Source organism: Polyergus mexicanus, unplaced genomic scaffold (genome assembly GCF_030449975.1).
Source record: "Polyergus mexicanus isolate NDT 795.1 unplaced genomic scaffold, iyPolMexi1.0 SCAF_335, whole genome shotgun sequence".
Classification (NCBI taxonomy): domain Eukaryota; kingdom Metazoa; phylum Arthropoda; class Insecta; order Hymenoptera; family Formicidae; genus Polyergus; species Polyergus mexicanus.
In genome coordinates this window covers 1-12,153 of record NW_027223655.1, presented here as the reverse complement: position 1 = coordinate 12,153, position 12,153 = coordinate 1, and the positions used below count along the sequence as shown (strand labels likewise).

General features: G+C 33.6%; 1 protein-coding gene across 1 annotated transcript; it reads right to left on the bottom strand.

Moving 5' to 3' along the window:
- Positions 1-2,476: 2,476 nt before the first annotated feature.
- LOC138944632 (uncharacterized) lies at positions 2,477-3,766 on the bottom strand. Its single transcript, XM_070315450.1, has 3 exons — positions 3,637-3,766; positions 2,972-3,453; positions 2,477-2,560 (listed from the first exon to the last, which is right to left on the bottom strand). Exons 1-3 carry the CDS (start codon positions 3,764-3,766, stop codon positions 2,477-2,479), a joined length of 696 nt encoding a protein of 231 aa, XP_070171551.1.
- Positions 3,767-12,153: the final 8,387 nt, after the last annotated feature.

Below are 12,153 nucleotides of genomic sequence, written 5' to 3'. Positions count from 1 at the left end.
AAGCAGTGGTATCAACGCAGAGTACTACGGTTGTCGAAGTAACTTTGCAGTACTCCGAAAACATTCCGCTCGCAATCTCTAGATTTTAACGTGTTTAACACAAGAGGCCACCAGACATTATCAAAAGCCCTCGAGATGTCGAAAAGCAGCGCGACGGCATACCTCTTTTCAGAGGCAGAGACCATACGACGCAACTCCACAATCGCGTCCTCCGTCGATCTTCCAGCCATAAAGCCGAACTGCCGATCAGAGACTTTACCCGGAGCCAATGACGTGTCCGTAAGGCGAAGCTTAATTAGTTTCTCAAAGAGTTACTACCCTACCACGGAAAGGAGACAGATGGGGCTGTAAGATTTTGGGTTCTTCTCATCCTTGTCCTCGCCCTTCAGTAGGACTCGAAGTGAGCCAACCTTCCAGGCTGAAGGAAAGACGCCCCACTGAAGGCACCCATTAAATAATTTCGTGATCCGACCGGGGATCACTTTTATCGCGGTCTTTAGCACTCTAACCTCAATGAGGTCGAGTCCTGGTGCTTTATCGTTCCTAAAGGTTTTAGACGCCTTGACCATTTCTACTTCTGTGAAGAAAGAAGCATCGGCCGTATCGGGCGCAACGAGCACATTCTCCCTTAATGTGCTTTGTAGGGGTGTTTTTCCGCTATCCGGTCATCTGGGACGTGTACGTCCAAAAGGTAGCTGGCTGTTTCTTCTAAACTGATAGTTGACAAACTACTACTACGCCGGAGTGTACTGAGAACACTCTCTACTCGGAGTTTTAACGCTTGTTGCTTATAGACTAAGCCCCAAGGTTCCGAGTTGCCGTACGACGTAACAAATTCCTGCCAGCTTGCGAGCTTCACCTTTTCGACCATTCTGCTGTGTTGCCGTAAAGAAGAACGGTATTCCAGCAGCACTTCATGGCACAAAGGTTTGTCCCGCCCCTTTTGGATGGCACGTTTTAATCTATAAAGCCTTTTTGAGATGGTCAATTCTCTAGTCCACCACGGGTTGGACTTACGGAAACGCAGTTTTCTAGGCATCGAAGCCTTACATGCCTCGCTGAGGACTGTTGCGAGGGTCTCGGCCATATTCTCTACGTCCTCCACCGAATTCAGGTCAAGGACCTCGAGCTTGGACCTTGAAAGATCAGTCAGGCTTTCGGAGAATCGTTCCCAGTCGACCCGACGAGTGTCGAACCTTGTGTTCGCGGTGTCCCCTTTACCTTTCTCTCTCGGCATCCTCAACCTAATATCTATGGAGTTGTGGTCGCTGCTAGTCCAGTCGGCCCTCACTTTCCATTCGCCGATGAACTGGCTCACGGAGGGCGACGCAAAGGTTACGTCGATGAATGATGAACCTTTTGTCGTCCAATAAGTGGGCCCCTGTCCAGCGTCATTGATCACTTCTATGCCGTGTGCTCTGATAAGGTCTTCGAATTTCACACCTTTTTCGTCTGTCTCTTGGGAATCACAGAGTGACGATCAAGCATTGGCATCTACCGCAACTATAAGCCTCTTCCCCCTCAGCGAACGAAGCACCGTCTCGAGGTGTCTGAGGTGCTTCTCAATCTCGTCACTGTGCTGAAAGTAGCACGAGGCAACGTAAAAGGAAAAGCCGGGAGCCAGCACTTCCGCACAGACGCAATGGGTTGTGCTGAGCTGCGAGATAAACATCGTTTGGAATTGAGGGTTACAAACCGTTACCGCCGCCCACGGACGTTGCGAGCGCATGGCAGCCACCCTCATCCCTTTCCCTAATCCAACAAAGGTGTGACCCGTGTTTTGCTTCTTGACGTGTGGTTTCTGCAATAACAGGACGTCGAGTCGCTTTTCTACCACGACCTGACGCACCTCGCCCGTAACTACAGCTGAACGCCTCATGTTCATCTGTAGTATTCTCACTCCCGTGGACGCAAATGAAGAAGATGGGACGCTTTTTGCCAGAGCTTGTTGCAGCGGCCACGAGAAAGAACTCGATTCACATACGATGTGGGGTTGAAATTGGGGAACATTCTCGAGTCTAATCTTATTATCTATCGCGATTTTATTCGCGGACCTATTTATGGAGCTATTCGCGGAAATAATCGCGGAACTAATCGCGGGCCTAATCGCGGAGACTATCCCTGTATTATATTCCCTATTCCTTTCTTCTTTATCCCGGTCGATGGCTGCCGGTGAAGATCTCATAGAGCTAATCTTACATCGCGTTAAAACGATTCGGACAGCACGAAGGCCGCAACCTTGGGACTGTGCCCAAAGTCATGTTACGTCGCGGAATCGCTCGGGCACAGCTTGGCGAGGCACGAGCGTACTCGCGACTCGACGACAAGCACGTCCCTTGCCTCCCTAACAGCAGCCACACCTGGCGGGAAGCGATCAGCCAGGCGGACACTCCTCCTCACCAAAAGTTTTGAAAAATTATATAACATTTTTGTTCCCACGAGTACGGAACAGAAGTTGAGTAGCACAAAGCCACCATTACGCCGCCAAACCTAAATACAACGTGAGTAGTATACAAAAGGGTATGTTCTGGACCGGATTTTTTTCCACCACCAAAATCAACTAAAAACATCAAAATCATATATAAAATCATTCATAAAAGCACCTAAATTAAAAAAAGAACAACGTAGGACGCTAAGCCCAAGGGACGCTAAGTCCGAAGGATGCTTACGAAGTGATTAGATCCTTCTTATTTATCCATTGGTTATGTGTATTATCAAAGCCTAACCATTTAACATAAACTTTATTTCCTTTTCTTTTTAATATTTTTTCAACTAAATAGATGTTAGTTGGAATTTTAGTTTTTTGTAGTTCTTGTTCATAAAAAGTTCCTTTAATCTCTTCACCTTTCATATCTTTAATATGATAATATGGAGGTATGTTTTTAAAAACTTTATCTATTACAAATATTTCAGTTGACCAATTAGGTGTATATCCTTTTTCAAACATATGTTTTAATTTATTAATTCTTACATAATCACCAACTTTGAATCGCGTCCCTTGAACTAAGCGTCCTTCAGACTTAGTGTCCCTTGGACTAAGCCTTTCAGGTGCCTTTCGGGCGCCTTTTGGGCACATCTTCAGGTGTCTTTCGGACACATCCTTCAGACTTAGTCTTTGAGACGCTTCACATGGTGTCATTCCTATAGTTCTATGCTTTCTATTGTTATAAATATTAAGCAAATTTGGTAATATATCAACCCACTTGTAATTACCCTGTATACTGAATTGTTTCCACATTAATTCTTTGAGTGATCTATTAAATCTTTCAACAATTGCAGCTTTTTTATCACTATATGTCGAATAATGATTAATTTTATTTTGTTCCATGAGTTTTTTAAAATCTTTATTATAAAATTCTTTCCCATTATCAGTTTGTAGATTTTTGGGTGGTTTATGCTGTGAGTTCAGGTCAACCCCTTGAGACAAACCTTCGGTTCTTGAATGTGAAGCGTCTGAAAGAGTAAGTCCAAAGGACACATTCGATAGGTTTTTAAAACAAATACTCATTGCCTTTGATACGCTTTCTCCAGTTTTATTTTTAACAGGAATTGCCCAAGCAAATTTGGAAAAAGTATCAATAATTGTTAATAAATATTTATATCCCTTATTAATTTTGGATATTCCCTTTAAGTTACCCGAATCCATTTCAACAAGATCAGCCTGCCAAAGATCATCAATTCCTAATGTAATAGTAGATCTTCTTGGATAATTTCTCCTTGCTGGTTTGTGTAATTCATCAATAATATCGTTTTTACTAACGATCATTTATTTCATTGAAGAATAACCATTTATCTTCATTTGTTTTAAGTACTTTTCACGTGGAAAGTATTTCAAATTTTTAATAAAATCTTTTTCATGTAAATGAATTTCTTCTTCAGATATTTGTTGAGCCTCAAATAAATGTAATAACTCACAATAAAAATTAAATGATAATTTATATTCATCAAGCCTATCCATTAATTTTAATGATGTTTTGAATTCATTATCTAATATTTCAATTATAACAGATATGGCACTTATTGCAAATAATGGTGTAACAGCAATATATATATATATATATATATACCTGATAAACTTGATGCCGCAAATATTGCTTTACTAAGTGATATAGCGATTTTACATTTAAAAAAATACTTATAACTTTTTCGATAAACATACATTCGTTTTTTAAAATACTCTTCCATTTATTATTATTAATAAATGTCTAAACATCACCTAAAAATGAAACATTTTAATTTTATAGATAAATATAAAAGAGGTGGTGGATTCTTTCCAGATGTAGTACGCGGTATAATTCTAGGTGAATCGGGTAGTGGAAACACATTTTTATCTACTAACTTTGTCGCAAACAAATGGCTACCATATAGACAATTATATGTTTATAGTCCATCTATAGACCAACCTACTTATGTAGGATTAGAGAAAGAGTTGGAAAAAGATAAATATGATATTGATTATTTATTTGAGGGTAATTGGGAAAAAATTTTACCAGTAGAAGAATGTGCATCAAATAGTTTAGTAATTTTTGATGATGGAATGTTAAAAGATCAAAGTAAAATAATAAGATATTATTGTGAAGGAAGGCATAAAAATATTAGTATTCTCGGATTATATCATAAATACACTAAAATAAACCCTATAATTAGAAAAAATTCAAATCTGTGGTTTATTTTTAATGAGTTTGGAGATAATCTCAAAAAAATACATGAAGAATTGGCTTCTGAATTAACATATGAAGAGTTTTGTAAGTTCTGTAAAAAAGCTTGGTCAGAACCACATGGATTTTTGGGAATTGATAAAACAAAAAATGATAAATATTTCTTTCAAAAAAATAATGAATTAATATTATTATTATAAATGGGAAGAAATTTACGTAATGTGTCAGACAAAAGACAACTGTTAAATACTGATTCAGAATTGTCGAATGCGTCCTTCGGACTAAGTCTTTCAGGTGCTTCACCATCGTCGTCAAATACAAAACCGTTAAATACAGAATGTATACATAAGATGTTAAATACAGACTGTACTCATAAGATGTTAAAGCCACTTAACAAACCTCCCGTTCTTGAATGCAAATCTCCAGTTTTTAACATGAAAACGGGGTTTAATTTTGGAAATAAATCATTTAAAAGTACATATGAAATGATGGGTACAACTCCACAAGAACTGGCTGAAATAGAAAAGAAGCAAAATGAATTAAGAAAAACATTTCAAAATGCAAGAAATTTAAATACTAAAAAAAGTATAGATTTAGAGGAAAAAAATAAACCAATAACTTCTAGACTGGATGAAACGAATAAAGAAATTAACATATTGATTGATAAACTGGACTCAAGTTTAAAATCTGCACCTGAAAGGCACCTGAAAGGTGTCCAAGAGACGCTAAGTCCGAAGGACGCCACAGATGTACAACATTATCAAGATACTAAACTTGAAGAAATAATAAAACTCCTTAAAGGTTATACAGAGACTGACGATAGTGATGAAGTATTTGAAGAGACCTTCGAGCGTCCTTCGGACTTAGTCTTTCAGACGCACCCTTTGGACGAGATACAATCTTTTAGCTCGAGCCATTCACATAAAAAATCAGCTTTTCCAATGTCACCAAGAATTAAAGAAGAAGGGGGCCCCTTATGGAATAAATATAAAAACCATCTTTATGATGAAACGTTTGGATTCTAGCGTGACAGAGACAATGATGATAGGTTAATGATAGGGAATAAAACTGTAAGAGTAACACAAAATGATAATCTTGTTTTTTATGATGATAATAATATAAAAATAGTAACTCAACTTACTAATCCTTTAATAAAATTATTAACAGAAAAAAAAGTACCATATAATTTCAAAGATATTTATGGTGAAGATGCTATAAAAAAATATAAGTATATAGTTTATAAAACTAATGCAATTTATAAAGATAATGATCCTAGTAAAGGACCAGCTTCAAATAAATATACAAAATGGGAATATATTTTGAGATATTTATGGGAAGAAATGAGTGAGTTAAAAATTAGCAAAGGAAGTAAAAAAGGAGGTGGTTTTATTAATAAACTTTCAAATAAACTAACCGGAAAGGTTCCAGAAATGCATTTACTGGGATATAATGCTTGTGGGCCTTTTACGAATGTTGAGGAGAGATTAAAAAAGGGGTGGAAAGGAATAAATCCTTTAGATGAACATTGCAAACAACATGATCTTCTTTATTATACAAACCCAAATGTAGATTATAGTGAAATAAAGAAAGCAGATAAAACTTTACAAGAAGCAGCGTGGATGAGAGTATTGTCACCAGATGCTAGTAAGTCGGAAAGATTTTGGGCGTGGGTTGTTACAAATGCCATGAAATTAAAAACAAAATTAGGAATGGGATACATGAGCGAAAAAGATTTGTTATCATTATTAAAGAGGGCATTGGAAATATATAAAAAGAATCCACAATTAGCTAAGAACATTTTAAAATATTATGAAGATCAAAATCATCCATATAAAACAACTGGATTGATGTCAAGCAAACCTTCGGTTCTTGAATGTGAAAAGGACGCATTTGGCAAAACTATTAAGAACTTAGGGGGTTTTCCTTGGTTAGCAGCTCTCCCAATGATTTTCGCTGGTTTATATTATCTTATGAGTTCGGGTATGGATATATATAGAACAGTTAAAGAGAACAAATTTCTGGATGAAACATTAAAAGAACAGATTAGAAATAATAAGGCATCCGAAGGACGCGAAGAAGGATTAACCCATGTAGATAAAACTCAGGCAGATAAAATGATGCCATTAATTCAGGTCAAGCCCTTTGTACATTATAATTTCGATATCCCACGTGAAGAAACTTTCAACACACCAAAATATCATCCATCACTCTTTAAATATCGTTATTAAATGGAATTAAACCTATCATCTTATCAAAAACAAAAATTGAAGAAAGCTTGGTTTTATGATACAGGTGAAAAAATTAAATTGAATTCAAAACATGTTAAAAAAACAAATACTGATTATTATGGACTATTTCCATTATTATCTATTAGAAATGCAAATAAAGTATTTAGACAAATGGAAAATAATAAAGGTGCAGAACTCAACCTATCTAAAAAAGAAGTTGAAAATTTAATATTAAAAGCTTTATCAGATGATGATATAAAACAATATGTAAAAAAACTTAAAATACCTAATTTTAGAAACGTCTATTTAAATTTAAATGAATTACCTAAGAAAATTAGAAAAAATGAGTGTGGTATTGTTAATCTTTTTTTTCATTGGGTTTGCTATTTCAAAAAAAAAAAAAAAAAATCATATATATTATTTTGATTCTGTAGGGGGAGATGCACCTATAGAATTGAAAAATTATTTCAGAGGAAATAGACTCATTATAAATACAAAGAAAGTACAAAAGAAAAGTGATCCAGCTATTTGTGGTTATTTATGTATAATAGTTCTCTATTTGTTGGGAGTTAAAAAAATAAAATGGAAAGATATAATAAAAACAATTGGAATAGGTGATATTAAGGATGTTTTATACTATAAGCGTCCCTTGGACTAAGCATCCCTTGGACTAAGTCTTTTTAAAAGTAAATGACATTGATATATTACCTAAAGTGTAAGACAGAAACAAAATCAATGCGTGAGCATAAAGAAAATAAAAATGTAAATGAAGATTACATACATAAAATATAACATATATTTTAATAGCAAATTGTTATAAATGTGATTCAAAGAAATCATAGTATATAAAAGCTCTCAAAAAATAAATCTTATAAATGGCATCAAAACATAGTTCACTTCAAGACCTTTTGTTTGAAAAATATCAAGATAAAATTGTGAAATTACAATACAAGTATATTTATCCTGAAATTAAAAGGCATGGCAAGGAATATGATTTTCATATAAAATTTAATGATAAACATGGTTTTATGCCAAACAAAACAAGAAATTTACCAAAAATACGAGTTACAAAGGAAGATGGAAGTGCTTATCCTGAAGGTACAACTAGCTTTTTAGTTAACAATTATTTTGCGTACATGTGGAGTTTGATTAAAGTTTCAATGTTCAATACTGAGTTGGATAATAATTATAACGTTGGTCATGTTAGTACATTGAAAAAGCGCGCTAATATTTCAAACGAAGGTGAAGGAAGTGGTCAAGCAAGTGGTTTTATCGCTGAGAAAAAATATGGTTTGATTAAGGGTGATGGTTTGTTTTATCCTACAATTGATATGGGAGATTTAATTCCTGGTTTCTTTGATGATATAAGTGAGCCTATATTTGGTGTAGACATACACATTGTAATGACTTTAAAAGATGATTTGAGTGACTCATTGTTTACATTTAGTGACGCCGAAATAGCCCCACCTCGCGGAAAAATTAATTTAGAAAGTTATCGTTTAAAAGTTTGGTATATTGAATATGATGAAATTACAACGACAAACTTGATAGACGAATTGAAACATTTTAGTTTAGCTGGTAAATATGGGTTTACATATAAATGCTTTCAGTGTGTAGAATATCGAGGATTACCAGATTTAAATACTTTACGTATGCCCTTAAATGATTTTGTTTTTACTCAGGAACCAAACTGGGCATTTGTTTTCTTTATAAAAGATAAATTTCTGTACGACCAAAATGAGAATCCAACAAATTGGGACCATGCTAATATTAAAAATATTCAAATATTGTATGGAGAAGAAAGACATCCTTCCGAACCTCAAAATTATGAAATTGAAAAAGGAGATTATTATGAGTTATATCGTTCAAGTTCAGAATACGATGAAGCATTATATGGTCCTGATAGAATGATTTCTCAGTTTCACACGGTTGACAATTTTATAAAATATAATTGCTTTTTTAATATTGATTTGAGGAATAAACCAAAGAGTATTTCCACTGTGGAGAAATTACCAAAAATTTTAATTGCTGATTCTTCCAAATCTTTCAAGGGATTAAATTGTTATGTAGTATTTGTAAACCAAAAGACTATAGCTTATGATATGGTTATGAGTAGAATGATAGTTCAATATTTTTAATTAATTTTAAATTAATTAAATTAATTAAATTAATTGCTAATAAATGCTGTACAAACTGAAAGGAAATTTAAAAGATGGTGTATCTTTTAGTTTTGATAAACCTTCGGTTCTTGAATGTGAAACATTTGATAAACTTAAACACATAAAGTTTGGTGAAATAGGGTTGGTAGATATATATATTCCTGGATATGATAACACGTCAGAAAGAACGTCTGAAAGACTAAGTCCAAGGACGCTAAGCATTAAAGGGGTGTCTGAAGGGCACCTTAAAGGCGCCGAAAAGGTATTTGAAAGACTAAGTCCGAAGGACGCTAAGTCCGAAGAATGCTTAGTACAGGGGACGCTAAGTCCAAATGACGCTTTATCATCTGAAATTACATTTTTATTTGTGCCGGAAGAACTAAATTTAGAGGATGCGCATGAAAGGTGCCAGGAAGGCTATGCCCGAAGGATACTAACAAAGTATACAATAACTATTAATTTAGGTCAAGGTCTTAATTCAGCTGAAGATATTCAAAAGAATGTCATATATAAAGTTAAAAATATTCTAGAAACAGAAAAAAAGAACTGGGCACCAAAATATAAAATTGATTTAGAAGTGAGTTCTATTAGTATTGAATTTGATAAAAATGATAAATTAGTGAACAAAATATTTGACGCAATAGAATCAAGGGTGTTAAACTCTGAAAATGAAGGACTTTCTCTTATTAAAAAAGAACATGGTAAAATTAATCTAGGTTTACAAATCCAGGATGTATTTACTATTCAAAACTTAAAAAATCTTATAGAAGAAGAAAGAATAAATCTCATAGAAGAAGTACCGTTAGCTTTTGATATAAACAAATTTAAATTTGAGAAGAATAATAATGAAACAAGGGTATATAGTCCTGTAAAATTAATAATAGCCCATTCTGGTAAAATATTTATTTCAGGTCAAGCCCTTGATATTCCACAATATGCTGTTATAGAGTCGGGTAAAGAAATTGTATTCAAAGGTGAAAACCAGAAAGGAGTCACTCTTAGTTCAGGTCAAGCATCTGAAAGACTAAATCTGAAGGATGCGTCAGAAAGTCTAAGTCCAAAGGACACCATTGATATGTGTGTATATTCAAATTTTGTGGAAGGACCAATATTTAGATTTGTTGTAAATAAATTACCTGCTTATATTAAACCTGCTAATGTAATGTATTTTCGTTTTGGAGATAACATAGGTCTATTTGATAAATTAAAACTTACTTTCGAAGGAGAGGGTCTGAATTTAACTCAGGTCAAACACCTGAAAGGCTTAGTCCAAGGGACGTCCTTAAAAAATGTGAGCGTAATGATTGACTTACATGAAGTGCATCCTACGGACTAAGCATCCTTCGGACTTAGCCTCCCTTGGACTACACGCCCTGCAGACTTAGCATCCTTCAGATTTAGTCTTTCAGACGTTCTTTCAGACGTTCTTTCAGGTTTTATCTGGTATTCTCATAACCAAAAGGAGACGTTTCTATATTATTATTTAAATATACTTTATCGTCGTATGCTGATAATGCTATTTTATTTGTTTTAATAGTGTAAAGTTTCAACTCTTTTGATGTAATATTGTATACAGTTTCAGTTGTGCTTTTACCTTCAAACAAACAGTTTTTGTACATATCAAATTTCATTTTTTTTATATTTGATCTTTTTATTCCTTTACATACTTTTTTCTCTTTTATTTTTGTTATAAACTTTTTAGTATTTTTGCAAAACTTTGTTTCAGTTTCGTCATATCTAAAAGCATACATTTTTTATCTTAATCCAACCCATTCTCTTAATGTTATCCCGAGATATTCATCTTTGAATAAACCAATTACTTTTTTATTTACTCGTGGCATCCAATCAATTTTATAATCACTCGTATCGAAATAATGTATGTTGTTTTTTATATCTGTGTAAAGATCATCTGTTTCCACATAAATAATAAATGAATCAGTATCAGTTCCTAACAATTTAGCTTTATCACCATAATTCTTCTTCAAAAAATTATAATAAAACTTATACATTAATAACTTTGATAACTCTAAAACAACAAATCCACCATATATAGGTTTATTTAATGTTATTTCTTTCTTTTTTCTATATACAAGCACTTTATCATCATCTATTATTTGTCTATCTTCATAATTTTTACATCTTGCAAAATTTTTATATGAATAAAACAGGTCCACCTGACATCTGTTTCTTACCTGTTCCATTTGTTTTCCATATACTGAATTATTCATGAGTTTAAAAAAGTCCTTTTCAAATCCATTTTTAGCTTCTTGTCTAAGTTTTGTGTTTAAGTCAATGTAAGGTTTCAACCAAGCTTTTTGCCTAAATGATATTACTTTTTTTATGTCTTTTAAGATTATTCCTTGATTAAGGCATTCTTGTAACATTCTATAATCAATTAAATAATTGTTCTTTGATTTTAACGTGCACATAAGTTTAGTGCCAGTTGGTATTTTACCAATTCCCTTAGATATCATTTCTTTTTGATATTCGGATAATTCATCATAACTAGGTACATAATGTTCGGGTAACATTGGATAATTTTTAAATTTATCATGTAATTCCAATGGGATATCCAAATCAACGAGAAATGAATAACCATATTCTCCATCATAGGGTAAGCTCTTAATTGTTTCAATAGTGAAATCATTTACATCTTCATATTTAAATTCTCCTATAGGAAGGGGTTGACTAAGCGCATATCCATATAGATTATTAGCATCCAAGTATAAAATATAGCTAACATGCTTTTTACTGTTATATATACCTTTTTCTATCGCTTTTTCTTTGGATAGTTTAACAGTCTTTCCAATTTTATTATCATAAAAGTAACAATTATTAGCTAGTGCATATCTGTGTGGAATCATAGATATTCCACCCCTTATTCCAGTTTCATATGTTTCATACATTTCTCTATCTGATAATAATTCTAATGTTTGTTCAGTGTATTTTAATGAAGCATCATTAGCAAAATGTGGAGCAGATATATAATATACAGGGTCAAGACCATATTCTTTATAGCATTTTTCTCTGAAATTGTCAAAAACGTCATGTAATAAAACAGTATCTAATTTCAAGTATAAATTATGATATTCTTTTATAGTTTTGCAT

What these genes read in the sequence shown, in the direction of transcription:
- LOC138944632 (XM_070315450.1), bottom strand. Translation starts at nt 3,766, where the DNA reads ATGATCGTTAGTAAAAACGATATTATTGATGAATTACACAAACCAGCA. An exon ending in TCTTGTTGAAATGGATTCGG is followed by an intron (nt 3,454 to 3,636) that starts GTAACTTAAAGG and finishes TTACTCTTTCAG; the next exon opens with ACGCTTCACATTCAAGAACC. An exon ending in GATTCAAAGTTGGTGATTAT is followed by an intron (nt 2,561 to 2,971) that starts GTAAGAATTAAT and finishes TGATGTTTTTAG; the next exon opens with TTGATTTTGGTGGTGGAAAA.